The sequence below is a fragment of the Sinocyclocheilus anshuiensis genome, unplaced genomic scaffold, assembly GCF_001515605.1.
Source record: "Sinocyclocheilus anshuiensis isolate Anshui unplaced genomic scaffold, SAMN03320099.WGS_v1.1 scaffold1559, whole genome shotgun sequence".
Lineage (NCBI taxonomy): Eukaryota > Metazoa > Chordata > Actinopteri > Cypriniformes > Cyprinidae > Sinocyclocheilus > Sinocyclocheilus anshuiensis.
Genome location: NW_015551091.1, coordinates 26,074 through 53,459, shown reverse-complemented (window position 1 = coordinate 53,459; position 27,386 = coordinate 26,074). Strand labels below are relative to the sequence as shown.

The 27,386-nt window shown below is 37.1% G+C and overlaps 1 protein-coding gene across 1 annotated transcript; it reads left to right on the top strand.

Moving 5' to 3' along the window:
* Positions 1 to 4,007: 4,007 nt before the first annotated feature.
* c4b (complement C4B (Chido/Rodgers blood group)) lies at positions 4,008 to 26,376 on the top strand. Its single transcript, XM_016452742.1, has 41 exons — positions 4,008 to 4,165; positions 5,820 to 6,006; positions 6,245 to 6,416; positions 9,274 to 9,344; positions 9,667 to 9,755; positions 9,950 to 10,032; positions 10,172 to 10,259; positions 10,713 to 10,833; positions 10,939 to 11,068; positions 11,197 to 11,309; positions 11,496 to 11,657; positions 11,845 to 12,012; positions 12,351 to 12,536; positions 12,661 to 12,819; positions 12,928 to 13,060; positions 13,423 to 13,494; positions 13,705 to 13,914; positions 14,056 to 14,167; positions 14,426 to 14,496; positions 14,576 to 14,715; positions 15,391 to 15,612; positions 15,692 to 15,743; positions 15,867 to 15,956; positions 16,090 to 16,296; positions 17,595 to 17,670; positions 17,835 to 18,027; positions 18,206 to 18,307; positions 19,389 to 19,551; positions 19,671 to 19,885; positions 20,014 to 20,172; positions 21,189 to 21,248; positions 22,108 to 22,198; positions 22,333 to 22,501; positions 22,592 to 22,682; positions 22,911 to 22,985; positions 23,071 to 23,173; positions 23,751 to 23,840; positions 23,957 to 24,049; positions 24,182 to 24,265; positions 24,448 to 24,580; positions 24,803 to 26,376. Exons 1-41 carry the CDS (start codon positions 4,089 to 4,091, stop codon positions 24,942 to 24,944), a joined length of 5,154 nt encoding a protein of 1,717 aa, XP_016308228.1. The 5' UTR covers positions 4,008 to 4,088; the 3' UTR covers positions 24,945 to 26,376.
* Positions 26,377 to 27,386: the final 1,010 nt, after the last annotated feature.

Sequence of the window (27,386 nt, the reverse complement as noted above, 5' to 3'; positions counted from 1 at the left end):
TTTTGGTTGGTTTGTGGGGGGGTGGTGGGGGGTTTTGTTTGTTTGTTTGTTTGTTTTTTGGCATATCTGGTACAATCCACTGCGCCAGAAGTTTTTGGCTTTTAAAACTCTCAGTGAATAGCTGAGTTAGGATTGTGTGTGGACATTTTCATAAAAATCTGATCTGATCTCTGAACTCTTAGACAATACAGGTTCTCATGGAGGACATATGGGAATGTAAATCAGCAGCCAAATGGACCATCTCACTATTCATTTGCATGCTGCCATTGTCCCCTTGGTTTGTTCTTTTGGCTGATTCCCCTTGACCCCCAAGGACAGACCCCACAAACAAGTCAACCTGACCTTAGCATGGCTGACCTCACCTTCACTCCTCCCTGAAAGAAAGCAGCCTGGACCTGCATTGGTACCTCAGACCACAGTCATCTCTGCCTGGAACTACACAATCAATCCTGCCGTGACATATTAATTCCCTTATAACATTTCAATTCTAAATCAATAATATTAGATATGAATTTTGCCTTGAACAAAAGTAATTAAATAGGACACTGTTTCTGTTTTAATATATATTTATTTTATATATATATATATATATATATATTATTTTATTTTTTTTACGTTTGGCTAAATATTATATATTATATAATATCCTATATTAAATATTATATTATATATAATGAACTGAACCCCACATACATGGTACATACCAATAAGAGTTCAAAACAGATGTCACAAAATTACTCTTGTTAATAGGCATGGACCGTTACACATTAGCGGGTTTTCTGCATGTCAACTAAAGACCGCTCCATGGATTTTGCTCAAACCCTCATCAATATCCTTTATTATTGCTCAGTTCAATGTTAATGTCTTGTTGAAGCCCCTGTGTCAGCAGCTGCAGTCCCACCGCCCCCTGCTCCTTTCACACCCTCCTCTCCTCTTGTGTGTTGTCCAGCTGCTGGTGATCCCTGACCTCCTGACCCTCACTCCTGACCTCAGCGAGTCTTTCCCACGCCACACCCTTTTGTGTGAAGTTTGCCATGGCAACACAGTGGTCAGTGGTAATATATGCGCTATCCTGCTAAAGGGACATTTCATAAAGGAAGTGATTTGACTTAGAGTCACTAAGCCCAAAGAGTCAACACATTAGAGGGGCAAGGGAATATATTTAAGAAATCAACAATTCAAGTGAAGGAAATAACATTTAAACTAGATTTTCACATTGCATCCTCCTAGTATTTGATAAGGTGTAACTATGGTGTTCTGAATGGGTACTAGGGCATCACTAGGTGGTTGTTTACTGGCCCAAAAGTGCTTGTACACAAGTATCTCTGATATTTTGTACTCTAGATATGGCTTGGGTTCTTTCTTCAATGTAAGCCAAAGTGTTATTCTGCTCATTTTGTCATATGTCAGGCTCAAATTGTATTCCTAAAAGCTCAGAAAAGTAAAATGACACATTTTCTCAATAAGCTACATGATTTAAGGCATCATTTAAAGCACATTGTGCACAAAAGTTTAATACTTACAATTAAAGATCTGTTCAAATGCCTACTTGTGACAATAACATATAAGAGTGTCCACTATAAAGAAAAATCTTTTAGAATCTAATCATCTCCATCAATCTAAACAGAAACTGCACAGAAATACAGTAAAAGTGAAATTCACACACAGATTGTCTTAAATAAACCTACACGCTGCATATATTTTATTTATTTATTATGTAGTTTATATATAGCGTTCTCTTTGTTAACCTGTAGTATGTCAGAGATCAACTCTGATTTGACTGTAACAGCAAATTTTAGAGACAATATTAAGAGAAGATTTTGGAAAAGTCCTGTTTGCTGAGTATATCATCAAGCCATATTTTATAAGCCAGACTCAAGGGCTTGAGACATTCTCTCCAACAGATTAACTATCTGCAGCATCGTCACACAAGCCAATGTAGTTATTCTTGCATCCATCCACCTGTCATCTATACTTCTCCCTCTCTCTCTCTTTCTCCCTCTCTCTCTCAACCCCCCACCCCCTAATCCTGTGTCACTTTCTCCATGTATTGTAGTACAAGAGATGTTCTCTTTTCAGGCCTGGTCTCTTAGGCAACCCCACTGCTGCATGTAATGAGATGGATAGAAGGAAAGGGAGAGAAAGATGTGGACACACACACAGATACCGACAGAGACAGAACAGGACGCTGACCAAGACGGTCACTGACCACAGAACTCCTGTATGGATTTATCAACAACATTTGAAGTTCATGAGTGATGAAATTGGACAATGGAACTAAAGGTAAGGTGGAAAAGAATCACAGTGTCATGGGATTTCCAGTAAATCAAACAATGTACATTATTTAACTGGATGTACTTTATTTGACTGGTTTGGCATCACTAGGAAGAAAATGGCTCAGAGTCAGACTCAAGACTATGATAATTGGAATTTTAGAGAGAATTTAAGTTTTTTCATGATTTTTATTGTAATAATATAATATAATATAATATAATATAATATAAATCAGTCTTCTCTGGTAATATCAGTGACGCATCTTCTGAAACTCTAAAGTCTATGGAGTGTGGTGATACTTTTTTTTATTATTATTATTATTTTTAACACAAGTTTATGATTTATATGTATGATTTACTCTCTGTTTCAGAAGACTTTTGGTGTCATCCTGTTATACGTGTAGCAGTTGGAGTGAATTGGATTTATGTGGCCCTGTGGCTCCAGTTTCTCCTGTCCTCTACAACCTGGCAGTCAGAGTCTGATTGTCCAAACGCAATTCTTGAGTCTTCCTGATCCTTGTGCAGGAGTTGTGGATGGACATCATGCCTCTGGCTAGCCGCCCTCATCAGTCTGGACTACGGGTCTTAAAGGATAATTCACCTAAAAATTAAAATTCTGTCATCATTTGCCTACCCTCATGTCAAAACTGTACGAGTTTCTTGGGTGAAGAGACACAAACTAATACACTGAAATAGGTGTAGAAACATTTTCACTCAAATATTTTTTTACAAATAATTACAAAGAATCTGAAAGTAATTTAATTAAAATTGTGAAGTATAAAGACAAACTGTGTTTTCTTGTAAAACATACTACAATTATAATAAATAGTAAAAAAATATTTTTACATTGTATGCTTATATTTATGTATGTTTCCTATAAACTGAAATCTAGCAACAACAGCATAGAAACATGCACTTTTTTCATATTGTATGTGTTCTGTACAGGGAATCAGGACTTGGTTATTAAGAAAATGAAGGACAGGCACTAATTTATGCAAGTTATATGTCTTCTATAATAATACTGAAAAATGTTAGATTATATGATAAAAAAAATTTTAAATATAAGATATTTAATAAACAATATTTATGTTTTTTGTGTGTACACTGTGGATCTTTATACAGTACTATGGATGAATTAGCAATGCCTGCGTTTACGTAATAGCCATTTAATCAACATTTTTCAACATGCATGGGATCCACATATCTGTGCAAGACCTGATGATCATGTTATCCAGCATAATTTGAAATAACTTGGAAGAGCATCTTGTGTTTCAAAGGAGCAAGAACATCTGACCTTTTGTTCAAAGAAGTTCCAAAATTAATGCTCAGGTCAACACTTCTCAGTTCTATACTTTTCTTTGTTTTCGTTTGAAAGAAAAAAGTAAAATCCTAAACCTTTCTCTGGAAATAAACTGAACTTAATTTCTTTTAAATCCACATGATTTTCAGAGAATGTTTCAACTATATCCAGTGAAAGACCATGGACCTAGATAATATCGACTGACTTTGTACTACATTTTCAAAATTGACCACTAATCCAAACAGAATTGAGCCAAAGCACATCAAATCATTGATTTGTTGCCATATTTGTCTACATTTCTTTCAAATCACATGACTTTGGAGAAGACATTTTAAGTATGTATCCAATGAGAGAGCAGAGACCCTAGTTGTGCAATGACAGAACTCTGATAACCCCCATTAATCTCCATAATAACATTCACTCAGTTGCTCTTGTGCAACATTTGCATAGCAGAGTTGAGAGAACAAAATGTGCTTGAAATTATCTGCTGCTCACACAGGAATAACACACTCACCATGGAGGTGCACATGCGTCCTCTTCTCTATCTGATGCTGTGCATGTTCTGTGCTGTTCAGGGAGAGAACAGAAAGAGGCAAGTATTATATATAATATTATTATTATTATTATTACTTGTAGTAGTAGTTACATTAGTAGTAGTGATGGCACCTAGGCTGCGCACCTTATTATTATTATTATTATTATTAACCAATAGCCACGTAGGTATTTAGGTATTGTTTTAGGCTACTGTTGTAGGTGATGCATGCTTATTAAAATCTTGCTAATAGTTAATGCAATTTCATGGCAGTTTAATGTAATAAAAGTTGCAGCCAGAATAATGAATAACAATAGTTTTGAAGAGGCTTTACCACACTGTACATCAAGATGAGGATAAGCTTGGTGTTTAGCTTCCACATCCTTGTCCTCAAAAGTGGTTGTTAGTGGATTTTCAGGACATGTAGTCCTCCACCAGCCACTGCAAACTCATTGGGCCCTATCATGCATCCAGTGCAATGCGGCGCCAGGCACGACGCAAGTGTTTGCTAGTTTCAGCCCGACGCAGTTATCATTTTCACATCCTGTGCCACATTGTTTAAATAGCAAATGCACCCATTTGTGCACCCATGGGCATGCTGGTCTGAAAACGAGGTGTGCTCAGGCGCATTGTTGGCATGTTGCTATTTTGAGGCAACTGAAATAGACTGCGCCATTTGACCTGAAACCTGGTCATGTTTATAAATCATTTTTTAGCAAAACTGAATTGAGTTTAATGAAATTGTCTTGGTTTCTCTGTCTCCTCATCAGTCTGGACTACGGGTCTTAAAGGATAATTCACCTAAAAATTAAAATTCTGTCATCATTTGCCTACCCTCATGTCAAAACTGTACGAGTTTTTTTTTTTTTTTTTTTGACCACAAAAGAAGGTATTATGGGTAAACAAACAGTTGACAGTAGCCACTGACTTCTATAGTATGGAATAAAATACTATGTAAGTCAGTGGCTACCGGCTACTTTTTGGTTACCCACATTCTTCAAAATACCTTCTATTGAAGAAAAAACTCAGCATGAGAAACTCATATAGGTTTGGAACAACATGAGAGTGAGTAAATGTTGAAAAATAAAAATCATTTTGGGGGAACTTATTGGGATCAAATTAAATTCTTCTGGAAAAACTGAAATGTCTGCAGGATTGTTCTTGACTTTTAAAGTTCAGTTGGATTTTGTGTAAATTTGAACAGAACTATTCTTGTATTGGAGTAATGCTTTGCAAATGCATTTCCATATGGAATCCTGATGATAAGTTATGAGAGAAATTTAAATAAGAATCACATTCCTTATGGAATAATACATTCCTTTATTATATTTGTATTTATTTTACTGAACATGGAAATTGTATGAAAGATCTGTTATTTTACAATGACAAACAGTTAAGTTAATTATATGAGGTGAGTTTCTCTAGAAAGGGGCAAGGACAGCTTGTGTAGAAAATTTGAAATAGAAGATCAAGAGAATAGTATTATGGAAGAAATGCAAATGACCAGGTCAAAGCACAACAGGCCCACTGATGCTCAGGCGCATTGTTGGCATGTTGCTATTTTGAGGCAACTGAAATAGACTGCGCCATTTGACCTGAAACCTGGTCATGTTTATAAATCATTTTTTAGCAAAACTGAATTGAGTTTAATGAAATTGTCTTGGTTTCTCTGTCTGTGTGTGTGTGTGTGTGTGTGTGTGTGTGTGTGTGTCAGATTCCTAATCACTGCACCGAGTGTTTTTCATGTTGGTGTGAAAGAAACCGTATGGATTCAGGTGGGGGAGGCATTGCTTGGCAAACCCGTGTCCTGTCAGTTAGAAACAGAGATGCGTGTTCCCATGTCTGCACGTGAGACCAAAACAATCAGCAAAAAAGGCCAGTTTGAAGCAGTGACTCTTGAGGTAAAGAAAATAAATGTCTAAATGAATAGAAACATTCTCATGTAATTTAAGACCAAGACCAGAAGTTTATTTTAGCAGGACACAGAATAAGTAGTTAGATTTGTAGATGTTGAAACGCCATTTTCAAATTATAGAATAAAAATGACAAAAAACAAATGATATAAGCATTTATACACATCTTGTCATTTTAAATAAGTTACAGTGTATGAGGCTCATTTCTGTGTATTTCCTCTTCAAGGTATTTGAAAAGAACATTTCGGACCTGAAATCGATAAATGAAGAGCCTCCCTATCTCAACCTGGCATGTGAAGTTGATGGTCAGAAATGGCAAACCCGTGTCTTGGTCTCCAAACACAGTGGCTACATCTTTATTCAGACAAACCAACCCATATACAACCCCACACAGAGAGGTACAATTAACATGTACTAATGAGCCAACAGTAAAAAAACTAAACTGAAGCTCTACCAAAACTGAAACAAAAATCCAAACATACAAGAATCATATACAACAATAAACATGACTGTATCACAGTGTGACGTCTTCCAAATGTGTATGAAAAATAATGTAGATGACACTTAGTATCCACCCTATAATAACATAAGAATGAGAATTTTTCCCAAGACTTTAGGTTTTTCAGTTTAGTTCTTGTTTAATTTTGTTTAGTTTAAGTAACAGTAAAAGTACTTAAAGGAATAGTTCACCCCAAAATTTAAATTACCCCATGATTTACTCACCATCAAGCCATCCTAGGTGTATATAACTTACTTCTTTCAGATGAATACAATCAGAGTTATATTAAAAAATGTCCTGGATCTTCCCATTTTTATAATGGCAGTGAATGGTGGTTGAGATTTTGAAGCCTAAAAAAGTGCGTACATCCATCATATAAGTACTCCATACGGCTCCGGAGGGTTCATAAAGGCCTTCTGAAGTGAAGCGATGCGTTTGTGTATAAAAAAATATCCATATTTAAAACTTTATAAATCATTATCTCTAGCCTAATACTGTATGCACATTCACGAGAGAGTGGCGTCCAGTGGATGGTGGAGGTGTAGCGTATAAGCTCCGGTGAGAAGTGACAAACACGGAAGCACAGAGGAGAGAGCAAAACAAAACACGGGTCACAAATTATTAAGTACAAATTAAGTACAAAACAAGGATTTGTAAAGAAAAATGTACGCCATTTTCAAATTATAGAATAAAAATGACAAAAAACAAATGATATAAGCATTTATACACATCTTGTCATTTTAAATAAGTTACAGTGTATGAGGCTCATTTCTGTGTATTTCCTCTTCAAGGTATTTGAAAAGAACATTTCGGACCTGAAATCGATAAATGAAGAGCCTCCCTATCTCAACCTGGCATGTGAAGTTGATGGTCAGAAATGGCAAACCCGTGTCTTGGTCTCCAAACACAGTGGCTACATCTTTATTCAGACAAACCAACCCATATACAACCCCACACAGAGAGGTACAATTAACATGTACTAATGAGCCAACAGTAAAAAAACTAAACTGAAGCTCTACCAAAACTGAAACAAAAATCCAAACATACAAGAATCATATACAACAATAAACATGACTGTATCACAGTGTGACGTCTTCCAAATGTGTATGAAAAATAATGTAGATGACACTTAGTATCCACCCTATAATAACATAAGAATGAGAATTTTTCCCAAGACTTTAGGTTTTTCAGTTTAGTTCTTGTTTAATTTTGTTTAGTTTAAGTAACAGTAAAAGTACTTAAAGGAATAGTTCACCCCAAAATTTAAATTACCCCATGATTTACTCACCATCAAGCCATCCTAGGTGTATATAACTTACTTCTTTCAGATGAATACAATCAGAGTTATATTAAAAAATGTCCTGGATCTTCCCATTTTTATAATGGCAGTGAATGGTGGTTGAGATTTTGAAGCCTAAAAAAGTGCGTACATCCATCATATAAGTACTCCATACGGCTCCGGAGGGTTCATAAAGGCCTTCTGAAGTGAAGCGATGCGTTTGTGTATAAAAAAATATCCATATTTAAAACTTTATAAATCATTATCTCTAGCCTAATACTGTATGCACATTCACGAGAGAGTGGCGTCCAGTGGATGGTGGAGGTGTAGCGTATAAGCTCCGGTGAGAAGTGACAAACACGGAAGCACAGAGGAGAGAGCAAAACAAAACACGGGTCACAAATTATTAAGTACAAATTAAGTACAAAACAAGGATTTGTAAAGAAAAATGTCAGAGGATTTCAATATATGCCAAGAGGAGACTGGTTTTCCTTTGCTGTGAACAAAACTTGGTTCTCGCAAGACTAGCATATTTTCACCAGAGCTTACGCTACACCTACGTCCTACGTCATCCGCTGGAACGCCACTTTCATGAACACACATATGACAGTTAGCGGAAGCTAGACATTGCGGTTTTTTATATGGTTATTTTTCTTACACAAATGCATCACTTTGCTTCAGAAGGCCTTTATTAACCACTCAGAGCCGTGTGGAGTACTTTTTACGATGAATGTATGCACTTTTTTGGGCTTCAAAATCTCGACTCTTAGGGCCCTATCATACACCCGGCGCAATGCAAGTGTTTTTTGCTAGTTTCAGCCCGACGCAGTTGTCATTTTCACATCCTGCGCCACGTTGTTTAAATAGCAAATGCATTTGCGCCCATTTGTGCACTCATGGGCATGCTGGTCTGAAAACGAGGTGTGTTCAGGTGCATTATTGGCGCGTTGCTATTTTGAGGCAACTGAAAAGTATAGGCGGGTCCACAGCGCGCGTACACTCTGCTTATTACACACTCAGGGATGCACAGCAGCACACAAACATGCCAAATATTAAAAATTAAAGGATTACAATGTAAAAGAATATTATTGTGTAGGCTACTTAAATATAAAAATGCCTACATGTCATAATGGATAGTCATGGCATGTATCAGAATTAGGCTACCTATTTGCTCGCGCATGAGCAGCTCCGTTTCCTCTCTGGAGATGCGTTCTGTCTTTGCGCTTGCAAATTCCGCTGTGTAAATAGCAAATCCGCCATGGCACGAGCGCAACTGGCTCTTAAAGGGAATGGGAGATGAGACTCTGATTGGTTTATTGCACGTAATGCCCAAAACACACCCATTCTCATTAAGAGAATAGGGGCAACCCTTTTAGACCATGCGCTGGCCGCGCCGACTGTTTTCCCCATCGTTAAACTAGCAAAAGTGGATTTGGTTTACTGCTGTGTATTTAACCTGGTTATGTGTGTTTCCCAGTTTGGTTCAGGATCTTCACTCTGGACCACTCCATGCGACCAAAATCAGAGATAGTTTATATCTATATATATGTAAGTAAGAAAGTACGGTTACACTTTATTTTACAGTGGCCTTATTACAGTATAACTGTACATTTAAGTACAGTTATACTGTAATAAGTACTATTAATTAACAACATGCACATATGATTAGGGTTAGGCTTTGGTTTAAGGTTAGTTGCATGTAATTATGCATAATTTACTCTTATTACTATAGTAAGTACATGTAGCATGTGTAACAAAAACACTAAAATAAAGTGTTACAGAAACTGCAGTTTAAATTCTTGCCATCATTCATTGAGCAAATTAAGAAACTGGAGTGCCCTGTCTAACTGAACTTTATCTATATCCTCAGAATTCTGATGGGAACAAGATCAAGAAATCAGCATACAAAGTTTTAGGTGGCGTTATGTCAAAGGACTACCGCATCCCTGATATTTCAAAGTACAGTCAATCTCAATATCAAGTCAATATCAATATCAATAACAATATCAAGTCATTATCAAAATCTTGTAGCATAAAAAGTGATGCTTATGGAAATAAATATTAGCATGCTCGTCACTCTTTTAAGATGACACCATTGGGCAGCTGCTATATTTATTTCAGTCCATATCAGACTTTTAAATCAATCTCTCTAGACCTGGTGTATGGAAGATTACAGCACATTACAAAGGTGATGAGAAAAATGCTGCAGTGCGTGAATTCAAGGTCCAGAAGTTTGGTAAGTGAAATTAAACAATTAGATATGAACATGCACATACAGTATATTCTTACTATTATAAATATCTATAAAAAATAAATATCTCTTTATTTACAGATACTATATTGCATCTAACTCAAATACAATGCCTTTTTGTTAGTTCTTCCCAGCTTTGGGGTTTCTATTCATTCAGAGAAAGCCTTTCTGCTTGTGAATGCTGAGATATTTACATTCACCATTAAAACCTCGTAAGTTCACATTCAGATTAAATAATGGTCTTAAAGGGATAGTTCACACCAAAATAAGAATAAATAAGAATTCGGACATTATTTGAAGAGTTCAGATGCAAAAGCCTCTAAATGCCGTCTGAAATTTTCTTCTACAATGGGCATTTTTATCAAGCTCCTATATTTATGTTCAGTTATTTCACTTTAATTGCATAGAAAAGGACCTATACATTGCCATTAGAGTAAAATTACTTAACCTAAACATAGCAGCCTGATAAAAATGCTCATTTTAGACGAAAATTTCAGATGGCACTTAGAGGATTTTGCATCTGAACTCTTCACTTACTCATCCTTATGCTATTCCAATCATGTCTGGGGTGAACTATTCTTTTTAATGTATTAACATGAAATTACAAAATTTGAGACAGTAGTTTGAAATGTCTTTTTTTTTTTTCTCTCTCTCTCATTTGAAAGATACACATATGGCAAGACCATTGATGGTGGTTTCCATTGTCGGTTTGGGATAAAAAAGGACGAGTCAGAGAATAATGCTGGAGAAATCGAATTCATCAAGGGATTGGAGAAAACTGGATCTGTGAGTAGAAACCATCACTTCTTGAGTCTCCAAGATGAATAAGTACATTAACAGATTACTATACTGATTGATCACTCTTTAATATTGTGTCTTCTCCTTTTTTAGGTGAAAGGAGGCCATGCTGAGATTACAGTTAAAATGTCAGACCTCAGTCAAAAACTGAATTCCACATTAGAGGAATTGGAAGCGACTCAGGCCCAATTCTACATTGCTGTCACAGTCACAGATATTTTAAGTAATCATATTTTAAGATTAAGTTCATTGAACTTTTAAAGGTCAAAAATGCAACCAAGATTAGCTTGTTAAAATTGACAACATTTCATAAGTTAGTTCTTAAACTAAAATGACTGTGCACCTCTTAAGGTGGTGAGGTACAGGAATCTGATGCTTTCCTTCCCGTTGTTTTGAGCCCGTACAATGTGGATCTGTCTCGGACAAGATCGTTCTACACACCTACATTCCCTTTTCAAGCAGTGGTAAAAAAAAAAAAACACACAGCTTGACACAGTCGAATCTCTATTCTCAGTATCATGCATCATAATGATACTGTCAGTCATAGAAAATCATGCTTACAGTAATTCATAATGGTAGCTTTTACTATATTTGTAACATATTTTGAATGATTTTGTGATATGATACCAGTGGTTTCTGTTTTTGGCTAGGTCACCATCCGTCACCCAAATGGTTCCCCAGCTGAAGGCATTCAAGTGAACTTGGATGTCTCAAGCACCAAAGAAAAGTCTGTAGATATTAAAACTAATAAAGAGGGAATCGCATTTTACATTTTCAACTTGGAAGGAACACCACCTTCAGTTTCAGTGCAGGTTAATTCATTCTAAGAATAAAGCTTTTTTTAATACCTATAAGGCCTGTTTCACACTGCTGGTACAAGCAGTACACTTATTTTATTTTATATTAAGTTACAGCATGCAATGATTTTGTGGGCAGTGTGAAGTGAGCCTACTTTCAAAATGTATATGCTGTAAATTTTTGACCTATTAATTTCAACAGGCAACAGTGGATGGTTTCAAGTCAACAAAAGAAGTGCGCCCAATGAAATCCACAAGAAACAGCTTCCTGCATCTTAGTATAACTAATAAAGTCCTGTTACCAGAAAATTCTCTGGATATTACATTTTTTTCCAATTGTAATCCAGAAGATGGGAAAATATATTATATGGTAAGTAATGTTTTACAATCATAAAGTAAATTTCTATTACATTTGGTAAAACGTAAATCTTATTTTTGCCTTGGTTTTTTTTTTTGTTGTTGTTGTTTTGTTTTTTTTGCATAAACCTCACAGTTCGTTTTTGTTCAATTTATATTAAAAATAACAAAGTATAATCTCTGAAAACAATCATGTCAATGTCAAAAGTTTGCATTTCTAGTACATTTATCTTGATTTAAGAATGTTTAGATATTTTTACTGGAAAAAAAGTACTCATTTAGTAACTTATTTAATTTTTTGTAATGTTTTATAACCCTGAGAACTCTTGCAAAATGTGTGTGTTTCTTCAGATTCTCAGCAGAGGCATGCTGAGATCAGCAAGCTCTGTTGCATCAGGTTCTGAAGTAAAAATATCCATCCATATCAGCCCAGAGATGATCCCGTCCTTCAGAGTGATCGCTTTTTACTATGACACAAATGGTGACATCATTGCAGACTCAGTGTGGGTAGATGTAGAGGACAAGTGTGAGGGAAAGGTAAACAGACACTAAAAAGCATTTTTAAAAAGTTTTTGTAAGTTCTGTAAGTAAACACAGTACAGCTGGAACAAAAACTTGCCAGATATTTACAGTTCTGCTGTCCCATCTCATCTCTATTTAGCTTGAGCTAAAACTGCATGGCTATCATAAATATCATCCAGATGATACCGCTGAGCTTGACATTGATGTAGGAACACAAAAGAACACAAAAGTTGCCTTACTAGTTGTGGACAAAGCCATTTACGCACTGGGTGCTCAAAACAAACTCACTCCAAAACAGGTGTGTTGTCTAAAGCTTAGAACAAATAGACATTTAAAAATACTGGATGCTGAATCTTTCTGAGCTATTTTTGAGTTCTTTTACAGTTTCTCATTTTCCTGTGTGAAGGTGTTCACCTCCATGCAGTCTTATGATCTGGGGTGTTCGTATGCCGGTGGAGAAAACACAGCTGCTGTTTTTAATGATGCTGGCCTGGCCTTCATCTCCCACTCGACCACAATCCGTTCAATGATGAGAAAAGGTGCTAAATGATGCTCTAGAACAGGGGTCTCCAAACTCCGGTGTCCTGCAGAGTTTAGCCCCAACCCACATTTCATTACACCAAATACACAAAATAATGTTCTTTTTAGAAACATCATATGACCCCTTTAACACACCTGAACCAGCTAATTAAGGCCTTACGAGGCATAGCTACTAGAAACTTCCAGGCAGGTGTGTACAGGCAAATTGGAGCTAAACTCTGCATGACACCGGCCCTCCAGGACTGAGTTTGGAGACCCCTGCTCTAGAAAGAAATAGACTGGTTTTACTGGACTTATTGTCTGTACATGAAAGAGTTGTCACAATATGCAAATAATATTTTCCAATTCATTGTGCGTCTAGGTTTCAGCTGCGAGTCTGGTTTTAGACGCAACAAACGTTCTATAGATATTCAAGCAGAAATGGCTAGAAAAGGTATAGTATTGTCAATTGAATGTTTGTTTACCTTTTGTATCAATTCTCAAAGCTTATGTTTTAGTCATAGGTGCACTCCATATTTTTTATTTTGTTTAATTTGTCAATATGGAGGCATTTTGGACTTATATTGACATTTAGCCATGTATGTTATAATCAGATTGAGCTCTTGAAGATGTCCAATTACAACTCATCACTTTTGTTGTGTAGAAGCTGCATTTAAGAAAGCAGAATTGCAGAAATGCTGTCGCCATGGCTTCACCCTGATTCCTATGAAGTTTACTTGCGAGGAACGAGCGAAAAGAGTGAGCAAAACGGAAAGCAAAGACTGTGTGAAAGCCTTCCAAGAGTGCTGTGAGTTTGCAACCAAGCTAAGAAACAAAAAGAGGAAAGAGGACCAGAGGACAGGGCATGGCCGAAGTGAGTATAGCATCTTAACAAAAAGCTATCATGCACAATGAAGTCAGTAAAATGCCATCAAATTCAGCTGTGCCACAGTTGGTGCAATGAAGTCTGATTTTTTTCTTCCACAAATGATTCTCCATCATTTCATTCCCGCAGCTGTTAATTCTAATGAAATCGAGGAATTCTTGGACTTTGAGATACAAACAATTCGCCGATATTTCCCTCCAAGCTTTGAGTTTAAGCAGATTGATGTGAAAGAAAAAGTTAGGTGAGTAGGTTGTCTGTCTGTAATTAAAAAGTAGGCATATATAAATGTTTATGTGCATAAGATATTAAAGTCTAAGGGAAAATGTGCTCACACATTTATTATAATAATTTTGTAAATACAATTTAAATAAATTTTTACAATTAAATACACATACAGGTATTAAAATGTAAAAGTTTCCATTGGATTTCCATTAAAACAATGTTGAGGATTTACAAAGGTCTTGAATAATGGTTTAATAGCACCAGGTCTTTCTTCCAGGCACAAAATCCATTTACCACACTCTATCACAACATGGGAGATCCAAGCTCTCAGCTTATCTCCATCCCATGGTAATTTTTTCCTCTCACTGCTAACGAATTAAATTTAAATCCACCAAAGTACTAATTTTTTTATTTTTATTGTTTGCAGGTTTCTGTGTGGTGGAGCCAGTTGACCTTACTGTATTTAAGTCATTGTTTATTTCCTTGAGGCTTCCCTATTCGGTCAAACGCTTTGAGCAACTGTCTATAGTTGCAGTGATCTTTAATTATGGCAAGATGGAAAGGGAGGTTTGTTTAAATGAATTTCTTCATTTTTTTCAGAACACATCATACCACTTTAGCGATAATAACATCTCTAGGTTACGTATGTAACCATGGTTCCCCGAGGGAACGAGACGCTGCATCTCTTTGCCATACTCCCTGCATCCCTCCAGGTGCTACTTCATCGAAGCTGGTTTGCGCTCTGCCGGATGCGCTTTTATACTTTCTGGTGCTTACGTCACCCCGCTCGTGACGTCTCGCTACTCCATTGGACTGATTTGACACGTGCTTCAGAACGCGGTCACGCAAGGGCGTTCCCAAAGTGACTTCGACGCAGCTCGAGTTCCTGAAGGGGAACTGCTATATGCATTTACTGTAGATACATTTTCCAATGCATGAAATAATATTTGTATTATAAAAAAATATAAATTAACATATTTATTTTCAAATTAATATTTATAATAATTAAAATGTATCTTTCGAACTGTAAAAAGTTGTTACCTTAAGTAATATATTTCTGCCTGTCCATTAAAAATTACTTCACTGGAGTAGTCAGGTTCGTTCAGTCATATATCATAGTATTTATTAAATAACTAGTTAATTTAAATCAATCATAGCATTAAATGTCACATTATACATTGTAATACAGTATATTAATGATTACTGAGATTGACATGCCTCCCTCATAACTTTCATGGTCAGCTCGTTGTGCAAATGGAACAAGTGGATGGTCTTTGTTCACCCGGATCAGCTTCTTCCTCTTCTGCTGTCCGAATCAGTCTGGAGCCACAGTCATCTCAAACTGTGACTTTCCCTGCTATTCCCATGAAAATAGGTGAAATCCCTATCACTATTGAACTTTATGAAGCTGAAGAAGAAGAAAAAATGAGAGTGGATGCCATTCAAAAGATGCTCTTGGTCAAGGTAAGGGGAAGTGGAAATTTATACAATATCCTTTCAGTGATTCTAATATCTATATTTTGTCTTTATTCTCATATCTCAGAATGAAGGAGTGGAAATGAGAGAAGAGCTGACTTATTTTATTAATTTGGATGGTGAGATTGTTCGCTGTCATTTGATTGCTTGTTTAATTTACACATATTCTTCATATTCATATCTGACCATGTTTGTAACATAGTAATTTCACCGTGTATAAAAATCTAAACTCTGCTCATCAGGTAGAAGTGACCGGCGCTTGTTTATCAATGGATTTTTCCCAAACAACACTGTTCCTGAAACAGATGTCAACCTGTTTGTCAAACTAGAAGGTCCAAAGCAGCATGTCGTTGTGAATGCTTTCAAATTCTCCATTACTGATAATCCTTATTTAACTTTATTTATTGGTCAAGGTCAAGCCTAATAATATTTATTTTGCTATAAACTCTTTTTTTCTGAATGCAGAAGTAGTATTTGCCCAGTCCACTGCAGTTCCATTACTCTCACCATCCAAAGTGGAAAATCTGGTCCGGGCTCCTAAAGGCTGTGGAGAGCAGACTATGATCTTTATGTCTCCTACTGCCTTGTCAATCCGCTACCTGGACAAAAGTCAACGCTGGCTGGAACTGGAAGCAGGATCCAGAGACAAAGCACTGGATTTCATTGAGCAAGGTTTACTGTACCTGCATGCCACATAAGAGATTTAAAAAAACAAAATGCAATACAATAGACCTTAGCCAGGGTAGATGTCATTTTAATACAAATCAAAGTCAGGCTGTGAGGGATGCAAGTACTTTAGAGTTCGATCAAAGTTCTAGATTGTAACAAATCCACTGATCCAAAAAGTTGAGTTTGAACCCATGTGCAGTTTAATGAAATCCAAAAGAGAACAGATACACAAAAAACAAGACTTGGCAGAACAAGAACAAACTCACCGAACAGTATTACACGAACAAAGCTAGACAAGAGACAATGGCACATGAGGGCTATATACACAAAGACACGTGAACAGTAAAGACAATGAACCAATGAGAAAATAGAACAGAGAACCATGTGATCAAAACAACTAATCACTACATGACACAAGGACTAAGGGAGCACATGGCAAGATACATGAGGTCAAGGGAATCACATGACAAACCAGAAAACTAGACTAAGATTCGGGGACTGGAATGGATGCCACTGACTCGGGAGGTTCTGCAGCAGAGGCAGCCACCGCTGGGGAAACTGCGCTGGTGTGTGTGGCCCAAACACATAGAATGGCGACCACCATTACAGGGAACACTGAGTCCAGGGGAACAGTCTCTGTGAGGACCAGTGCTGAGGTCCTGCTGAGCCCGCTGCTCTGGCTGAAACTAGCGGTGGATCCTCCACACTGGATGCCAGTCTCGGACGCCTTGGAATTGACCTTGAGCCACACACACCACCGCAGTTTCCCCAGAGGTGGCAGCTTCTGCTGCAGAACCTCCCGAGTGCTGTCCATTCCAGTCCCTGAATTCACTCCCGAGCCTGCTCCAGTCCCAGTGCTTAGTAAGGAGTCTGTTCACAAGCCAGCTCTAGTCCCTGAGTCCGCTCCAGAGCCCGCGCAGGTCCTTGAGTCTGCTCCAGTTCCCTCGTCATGGCCAGGAGTGCCGTTTCCTGTTGCAATGACTCGAGTGAGTCCGGCAAAGGATTATAGGAAATGTAGTCTGTGAAAGTGGCAAGAGTCAGGGGTGGAGTGCCCTCTGGTGGAGTTCATGGGCACTCCAGCTGGAGATCGTGACAGGAATGAAGTAAAAGTGAGAAAATGATAATAGAATTTTCATATTTGGGCGAATTTCCCTTGAACAATCAGCACCAAATATCCCTCACAGCCTTGTTGTCATTCATAAAAAATGTATATTGTGTCTTTCCTGACCAAGGCCTATGATTTAACACAATTTGATTGTGTCAGACGATTCCATGCTCTGACTAACATTTTATTCTGGCAGCATATGAACGGATTTTAACATTCAAAAAGCCTGATGGATCCTATGGAGCTTGGCTAAACCATCCCACAAGCACCTGGTAAATTTGGTGTGCATTTATATGCCGAAAATATGCCAAGTCATACAAATGTGACTTGTTCTGAGTTGCACTTGCCACATCCAATAACTATTTTATCCAATAAAATGTTTAGATTTAGAATCCCAAACTCTTTAAAGTATTAGATTGCTTCTCACTTCTCATAGGTTGACTGCGCTGGTGGTGAAAGTGTTGTCTCTTGTGGCTGAAAGACAGATAGAAACTCTTGAACAGCAAGGAACAACAGAGAAGATGATTTCGCAGGAGGACATCCGCCATGCAGTCACATATCTGATTAAAACACAGAGCTCCGATGGGTCATTTACTGATGCTAATCCAGTCTATCACAGGGAAATGCAGGTCTAAATGCTTTCCATCGTTTGTCAGTAAACCAAAGGGTTTAGCAAAAAGCTTTACCTTGTCAAACACTTAATAAAACAACACATCAAACATTGCAAAATAGCATAAACAGGAATTTCATTCCTGTGGTACTGCAGCAAATGTGCTGATATTCTGATATTCAGTGTTTCTGTTGTAGGGAGGTATTGGAGGAGTTGAGAAAGATGCCTCTTTAACAGCTTTCATCACGATAGCACTTTGTCGCTCCCTCCCTTTCTTGGACAAAGAAGTAACTGATGTGGTAAGAACCAGTGATTGCATCAGTTACACTTGCATGAAAAGTATTTGGACACTTAAGCCACAATTTACAGAGCCACTAAGGGGACATGGTGATAGAAAAATATAGAAGGAAAAATTAGGCTATATTTTAGTGTTTTTGCGTTCGCTTGTAAAACTTATGTGTTCCCCAAGAAAATTTGCATTCACTCACAAAAGCATTAAGAAGACATGATTTCCAGCATTCTCTCGCAAAATGCTAAACTTCTGCAAGCCAATGCTGTAAAGTGAGGAGCCAAGGAATGCTGGCAGAAATGGAGGATTTAAATGCAGGAGTATTTAATAAATGAAACAAACATAAAACAAGAACCAGGGAACACATGGCAGGAACACGAGTATCTACATCAACGAATGACAAAGTAAGAAAGGAACATAATGTCCACTAAGGGGCTCTGTGACAATTACTAATGTATACATGTATTTGCATTATTACAAAATATCTTTTTTTTAAGAAAAATCGCACAGAGAAATTAAGTTTGTTTCAAAATATGAAAAAAAAGATTGTCAAAATGAAGACAGAAAGTCTTGGACACTTTCTAGTTGTCAAACTGTCTAGATGTAAAAACAATACCAATGGTTATTCTGCTAGGACACCTGTGTGAACTTGAAGGGAAATGACTTCATGCCCAAAGAAATCACCTTGAGAGCAGTTGGTTAAAAATTGCTATTTTATATGTAATGCAATGAAATTCAGACACTGTAAAGTGAATTAAGTTTCCTAAGTATCCGCTTTGTGGGATCACTATATATCTATAATATACATAGAAAGCCTGTTAGAGGTACTACTGAAAGAATGTTTTAACCCCCATAATGCATTCAAGTCTGTTCTTGACCCGGAAGAAATACATAAAAAGTTTTAGAAAAATGTTATGTTTAGTGTCCGGGTCATTTTGGACCCGGGTATGTATGGAGTACCATTAGGTGCCAAAAATACTTTTTGTAAAATTATCTATGAAGTTATATTAGTGTCAAAAATACAGATTTTAAATGCATTATGGGGGTTAATAAATAAAGGAAAACTAACACTGTCTTTTAATGCTCACTAGAAGAAAAGCATCTCCCGTGCCACCGACTTCCTCCTTAAACGGGTTGATGATCTTAAAAGACCTTATGCATTAGCCATTACGGCGTACTGTTTGTCTGTCTGCCTCACTGACCGAACTCAATCACTGTCTGCCTGGAGGAAACTCAGGAGTCTTGCAAAACCAGGTATCATACCACGTTTTGAAACTTTATAGAAGTGTTGGAAACTTTATATATCTAAATTAGTCATTCATTATTTTTTTCCGTTACATTTTTACTCTCCCCTGCTTAATTGAACCGATAAGCGGGAGAGTGTCTTGTTTGGCAAGATGATGAAAATATACGACTGGTAAATGAGGCTAAAACTTCCCGTGTGCCCCCTGGAGTGGCGTTAACAGTAGAGACCACCGCATACGCTCTCCTGACTGCACTAGCACAGAATGACTTAATAACAGCAAATGCTGCCGCCTGCTTATTGTCTTCACAAGAGAACTATGAAGGAGGTTTCAAATCAACACAGGTAGGTCTAATGAAACTGAATGAAAATTTTCAGAGTACCTACTGTATATGTATTTTACTCTAATTCCAAAGAATGTTTGGAAAATAAATTATAAAATGATAACACTATACTATTCAAACTCACTTTAGGACACTATCATGGGATTGGAAGCCTTATCGGAGTATGCACTGAGTATACCAGAAGTCCCCGTCTCTAAAATCAATGCACAGTTCACCGTTCAAGGGAGGTCTGAGATGGAAAAGCTGCTTTTGGAAAAAAATGAAAATAAAGTGGAAACAGAATTAAAGGTAAACATAATGTCACAAATGTATTAATGACAGTACTGAAATTATAGGGTTTTTTTTAATTAACTATAACACATTCACATTAATGGGAAATCATGTGTGAAAAAACTAAGGTTTTAATTATTAGTCTTTTTAAATTAAAAATGAATGTAGGTTCAAAAAGGTGGGTAAATACCTGGGACAGTGAACCAAAACACTGACAGAAATCTAACAAAATGGCTAAAGAGAATGAGGATTGAATCCTGTCTTAAATCTAAAATACTGTGCCATGACACACACAGACACACACACACACATTTACATAAATAGGGGGGCCTATATATATATTGACATGAGGACACTGAGGAGCTACTCAGGCCCGTTTCTAGGTATTGGCAAGCTAGGCGGTCCCCCAGGGCACCACCAGTAGGAGGGGGTGCCAATGAGTGCACATACTGGCACTACGTTTTTGCAGGGTTGTGATAAAGAGTGGCATGGCCACCCTGAAATATGATTGCTGCCCCCACTGCATCCATTGGGCTAGAGTACTGTCAATCTGACGATGCCTGTTTGCCATTGGATCAGAGCGCTGTCAATTACTGCCGGATTGTTGCATGCAAAGTTTAGGGGCCACAATAGGAATTTCGCCTAGGGCGTCAAAATGGCTAGAAACGGCCCTGGAGCTACTGTATTTTGGCATGTTGTCCTCCGGGGGCCAGTTGCATAAACAGCCTCTATATTAAGAGTCTTAGGAACTAATTTGTTTAACTAGCAATTAACCAAGTGGAAATCAGTCTTACTTTTCGGATTCAAATTACCCTGACCCACCTACATTTTTATGTAACTGACTTTACAAAGTTATGACCAGTCCTGAAGAAAAAAGTGAGATGACTAAGTGTTAAGACTAGTCTAAGCAGTTTATGCAACCGGCACCAGGTGTCACTGTAATTTTTCATGTTCTTATCAACATAGTTTCATCATATCTTCGAATATTTTCTCCTTCTGATCTGTTTATCATGGTATCTCTTTTGTCTTTTCAGAGACTAGTGGGAATGGGAATAGATGTAAACCTTTCCGGAGAAGGAAAAGCTAAAATGAAAGTAAGAAGTTTTACAAACATTCCCATAGTGTGTATACGGGGTCAGTAATATTAAAAAATGCTTCAGTTGACCCAAAAAATGACTTTTGAAAAAACTTTTGAACTTTGTATTCATAAAAAAAAAATCAATCAATCAATCACAGTTTCCACAAAAACATTCGGACTGTTTTCAACACTGGTAATAATAAATGCTTCTTGAGCACCAAATCAGCATATTAGAATGATCTCTGAAGGCTCATGTGACACTGAAGACTGGAGTAATGATGCTGAAAATTCAGATTTGCTGTCACAGGAATAAATTATATTAAACTATATTAATAGAAAACAGTTATTTAAAATTGTGATAATATTTCATAGTATTCATGTTTTTACTGTATTTTTATTTTAAAAATGCAGCCTTGGTGAGCATAAAGGACTTTGTTCAAAAACATCAAAATCGTACAGTCTTACTAACGCCAAACTTTTGAATAGTAGGACACACACACATTGGGTTTCCATGTTTAATGGACACATCCCACAGGCGTAATGATTTACATTATACAAACTGTATTTTCTTTTCCTTTACCCCAACCCTACCCCTAAACTTACCCCTCACACAAAACTTTCTGCTATTTTAGATTTTCAACAAATATAATTCTGTATGATTTAGAAGCTTGTTTCCTCATGGGGACCAAAAAAACAAAATGTCCCCACAAGGTCAAAATTTAATGGTATTACTAGCCTTGCGGGGACATTTGGTCCCCATAATGTAGGGAATACCAGGGCCACTTACACACACACACATCTATCTATCTATCTATCTATCTATCTATCTATCTGTCTGTCTTTACAATGGGGATTATTCGGTTTTGTTACTGTAGGTGGCAAAGGCTTATTTTGCTCTTAAGGAAGACTCCAACTGTGCTGATTTGTCAATAAATGTGACTGTCAAGGGAAAAGTGGAGTACACAAGTGAGTTATGAACTATTCAAGCCAAAATTCAGACCTAATTTAACAATATATTTAACCTTATTCATACCTAATTTACACAGATGCGCAGAAATAAATGTGCAGTTATTCTTTTTTTTCTTTTTTCTTTTTTTTAGCTGAAGTACAAGAAAGTTACAATTACTATGACTATGAGCAGGCAGAAGAGAGGAAGGAGGAGGAAGATCTCCCCCGGACAGCAATCGAGTGGTTTGATGCTCGCAGCAGACAAAAAAGAGACACTACACAAAACACACAAGATGAAGTGGTTTATACGGTGTGTGTCAGGTGAGAAAAAGCACTTCTAACAAACATCAGTCATCTTAATCATGATCTGCTGTTTTGGAGGTTATTAGCATCCTCTGTCTTCTCTCACAGTCACACACAGGGCAGGAACCTCTCTGGAATGTCCATTGCTGACATCACTCTACTTAGTGGCTTTGATGCAATCAGTACAGATCTAGAAAAGGTCAGCCATAATCTTATCCTATGATTTTTGACTTTTTTTGTAATAAATAAGGAATTATACTCAAAATATGTATTACTATATCTATATTTATATATAATATTATTATCTAAAATAATCCTAGTCTTTATCCTCTGTTTTAGTAGTTATCCATCTGTATCTTATGATGAAGTAAGTGGTCTTTCTGCATTTTGCTTTCCTCTATTGTTTCTCTAATATTCTCTCCAACAGCTGAAAGACCTGGTGGACAGGTATATTTCTCACTATGAGCTCACACGCGGAAGAGTGCTATTGTACTTCAATGAGGTGAAATGAGCACAAACGCAATCAGAGTTAATCATATATCCATATCTTTTCAAGTAGTTGAACTTGTCTCTCTGTAAACCCTCAGATAGATGGAGGTGAGGCCTGTATAGCATTCGGAGCGAAGCAAACTGTGGCCATTGGTTTAGTTCAACCAGCTCCTGCTATGTTTTATGATTACTATGAACCAGGCAAGCTATTCCTTAATTTATATTCAAATGCATTTTACAGGACCAACTGAACTTAATGTCATGTCACGATTGATAAACTGTCCTTATATAATAATGAAGAAATATATATAAGTAGGTTGGCATATTTATTATTATTAGTAGTAGTAGTAGTAGTAGTAGTATTACTACTACTACTATTATTATTATTATTATTTAGAAGAAAATATTGCTTCACTGCTTATTATCATTTGAAAAACATGTCATGTGATGTAACCAGCATGCAGAGAAAAAAACATAGACAGGAAATGACAGAAACACAGCATATATCATAAACCCCTACAGACCCTGATGACTGTGTGTCAAAGTCAACAAGTCTCTTAAAATGTCAGATAATTTTTTTATTATTATTATTATTATAACATGGCAAGGTTCATTCAGGTCATAAGCCTTGTAATCTTCCCAAAAACTGTGAAATAATAATTTATGATCTGAATGAATGAATGAGTACTTTGTACCTTGAAAAATATATTTAAAAGCTTTTTTTTGGGGGGGGGGGACAGTTCTACATACAATATCCTTTCACATATGATTTTCACAGACAGGAGATGTTCAGTGCTGTACAGCGCCCCCATGAGGAGTAAGGCGATTTCTGTCCTGTGCTCAGATGATGTGTGTCAATGTGCAGAAAGTAGGCTCTCAGAAATTAATTTCCCATTCAAACAAACATATCATAATCAGATGATCGCATTTTGTAGAATTGCGTGGAGTTTTATGTCATCAATGTAATAATGCCTGTTTCATCAGGGGGTTGTTTCACAGAGAAGAAAACAATTGACATGAAAATCACCAAAAAGGACAGATATGATTATGCTTGTTATCACACCAACATTGACTATGGTTTGTGATTCCATATTTATACAAAAAAAACACTAACAAAACCTAAGAGGGTCAAGTATTTTCAATAAGATATTAAGAAATTGTGGCTGAGGTATATCTGATCTTTAATTATTCATATTCCTTTTCTGACAGCATTTGAAGTCATTGTGGATTCAGTTACTGAAGAGAGCAATTTTATGCTGTATTCAACATCCGTGACCGTGGTCTTCCGATTTTGTAAGTTATCCTTTTTTCCTGAGCATTATAGTATAGTGTCATATGCATTGTAGTAATGACGAGCAACACAGATCAAGACATGAGCATTTTAAAAATACATTTTAGATAAAAAGGACACTGCTAAGCTTGTTAATCAACCAGATATGCTCAGATAAGTTAAGAGTTTAACCTCTGACCCTCAGCGGGAGACACTGGCGTGAGCACAGACAGCACACGGGTGTTTGCCAAGAGAAAGCACTGCAAGGATGAGCTGAAAGAGGGCAAGACGTACCTCATCATGGGCAACGATGGCCCCACCAAAGACTCGAATGGAAAGTAAGTATTTACATGCATTCATTTAGCAGTCAATGTCTTACTGAAATGGGATGTTTGGGTGAGACATATTTTTACAAATATAGGCTGTATTCCTGTCAGACAGACAGACAGACAGATAGATAGATAGATAGATAGATATGTTAACATAGATATGTTAAAATGATCATATGATGATAATATATAAAGTTTAAAGCTAACAGACATGAACTCTTTCTCTCTCAGCATGCAGTACCTGTTGGATTCAAAAACATGGGTTGAGGAGAAGCTGTCGGCCTCAACATGCAGAGCATCAGTCAACAAGATTTACTGCAAGGAACTGAAAGATTTTGTGAAAGAGTACCAAGTTGATGGATGCAACATGTAGTCTGCACTACAATTTGGGGGAATTTATTTACTCAACATCTCACTATCGCAGAAAAGGAATCTACATTTATCCTGAATTGTAAACTTGCTTTTCTTTTCATGCTACAGATTATGGGAACTGAGAACCTGTATGACATACACATGTTTTAGCCTATCTGTTATCATGACTTAAAATAATTGTGCTTACAAAACATTTCAGAGTCAGTATCTACGAAACAATCACAATAGCAACCATAAGGGTCAAAGCTAAATCTTTTTTTTTCTTTTGGGTATTTGAGACACTGTGTTTAAGAGACAGCTCAGCAGCATAAGAGTGACTACACACAGATGAATCAACACATATCAATTTAGGTTTATAAAAAAACACACACTTTTGACGCCTCTTTCACATCCTCTCACTGTGTTTCATGCCAGTCCAGTCTTTGAGACCTGATTTGTTATAGTGGGGTGATTCAGCTTCCCAGCATATGTGTATTTATTATTTTGAAGACTCATTTCACTTGGCAGTTGGAAGTGTGAGAGGGGCTTCTGTGCTCATGGTAAACTCGGTAACATCTGCATGCGAGCGGCAGGCGGGGGCGAGTACGTGTACAACAGCGCGCACACTTCACTGGAGAGGAAGCTGAAAGGGCAGAGCATCACAGAATCCATAGGAACCTCAACTGCACTGTAGGTAGTTTTGTCCACTCAGCGCGAAAAAGCAGGCGCTTCACTCAGAAGGCACCAAAAGGAGCAGATAGCACTGCGCCCAAGGTAGCTAGGAGTGGAGAAATTATGGTAATGATGGACTGAGATAAGATGAGAACCCATTATGTTAAATTATGGCTCTATAGAATCAATGCTCAAAGACTTGGACTTTCCAATTATATTTGCATAATTATCAGACAAATGCAAACACATTTGTTTCTTGTTCTGCTGTTTAAAGAACTTGAGCAAATACTAAAAGATTTTGATACAATAAAATTGTGTTACTCCCTTAGTTTAGATAAAGGCATCTTCTAAATGATTCAATATAAATGTGAATATATAGGACCACCCCAAAAGAAGCCCTATTTTATCCAACTTACAAATTTGAAATCTAAATTAATGGCGTAAAATTACAGGATACCACAAAATAATAGAGTAAAATAAATACAGGCCTACACCCTGTGTCTGAATATTCCTACTTCCCTACTATATAGGTGCAAAAGTGTGTATGAATTCATTGAATTAATGACTCTTAAGAGCCGGTTCTTTTAATGAATTGGTCAAAACGCTAAAGAATTCATCAGTATAACAAATCTCTTGTAGAATTTTGCTACTGAACTAACATCTGACTTGCTTATTGATTTTAGTATGACAAGTGCACTTAAAGATACATTGTCACAAATGATTTACTGTAGTAAAGGATATTTTAATTAATAATAAACATTCAGATATGATGCAATCCTAAATGCATGTGGAGTTAATGATGTTCTGACAGATTCAGACATGAATTCAAATGGGATTCACACTAGTGGACTTTTATGCACTTAAAATTTGTCTTGCAATCCTAACATCACAATCAATGTCACAAAAATAATAATAATTTCAATAGAAGTCTAATCCAATCTCCAGTGGATGCCAAGAAGATGCATGTGTCTGTCATGTTTATTAGTGCTTGGCATATTAAACCCTTGTTAGTAAAGCTTCTTTCAATCTTTTGGAGGAGGGAGGACATAAAGAGGTGAGAGCACCAAGAGTAGAGAAGGAGAGGAACAGACCCAGGCTTTATGCTCTCATATTATTCTAATCTCTGAGAGTTGGTCCAACATAAGCAACACGGTGGGATTGGCCATTACTTCAATCGGGCTCAGGTCAATGCTCGCCTTGTTTGTGCTGTCACCATTAAACTTCTCACTACTTTGAATCAGTAAAGCCTGAACAAATATGCAGACTCAGAAATGCACATTTTAATTTGGAAAAAGTTAAAAGCTGTATTTATGTACACTGAACAAAATTAACCGCAACACACAACACTTTTGTTTTTGCCCCCATTTTTCATGAGCTGAACTCAAAGATCTAAGACTTTTTCTATGTACACAAAAGGCCTATTTCTCTCAAATATTGTTCACAAATCTGTCTAAATCTGTGTTAGTGAGCACTTCTCCTTTGCCGAGATAATCCATGCACCTCACAGGTGTGGCATATCAAGATGCTGATTAGACAGCATGATTATTGCACAGGTGTGCCTTAGGCTGGCCACAATAAAAGGCCACTCTAAAATGTGCAGTTTTACTGTATTGGGGGGTCCGGGGGGGTCCGAAAACCAGTCAGTATCTGGTGTGACCACCATTTGCCTCACGCAGTGCAACACATCTCCTTCGCATAGAGTTGATCAGGTTGTTAATTGTGGCCTGTGGAATGTTGGTCCACTCCTCTTCAATGGCTGTGCGAAATTGCTGGATATTGGCAGGAACTGGAA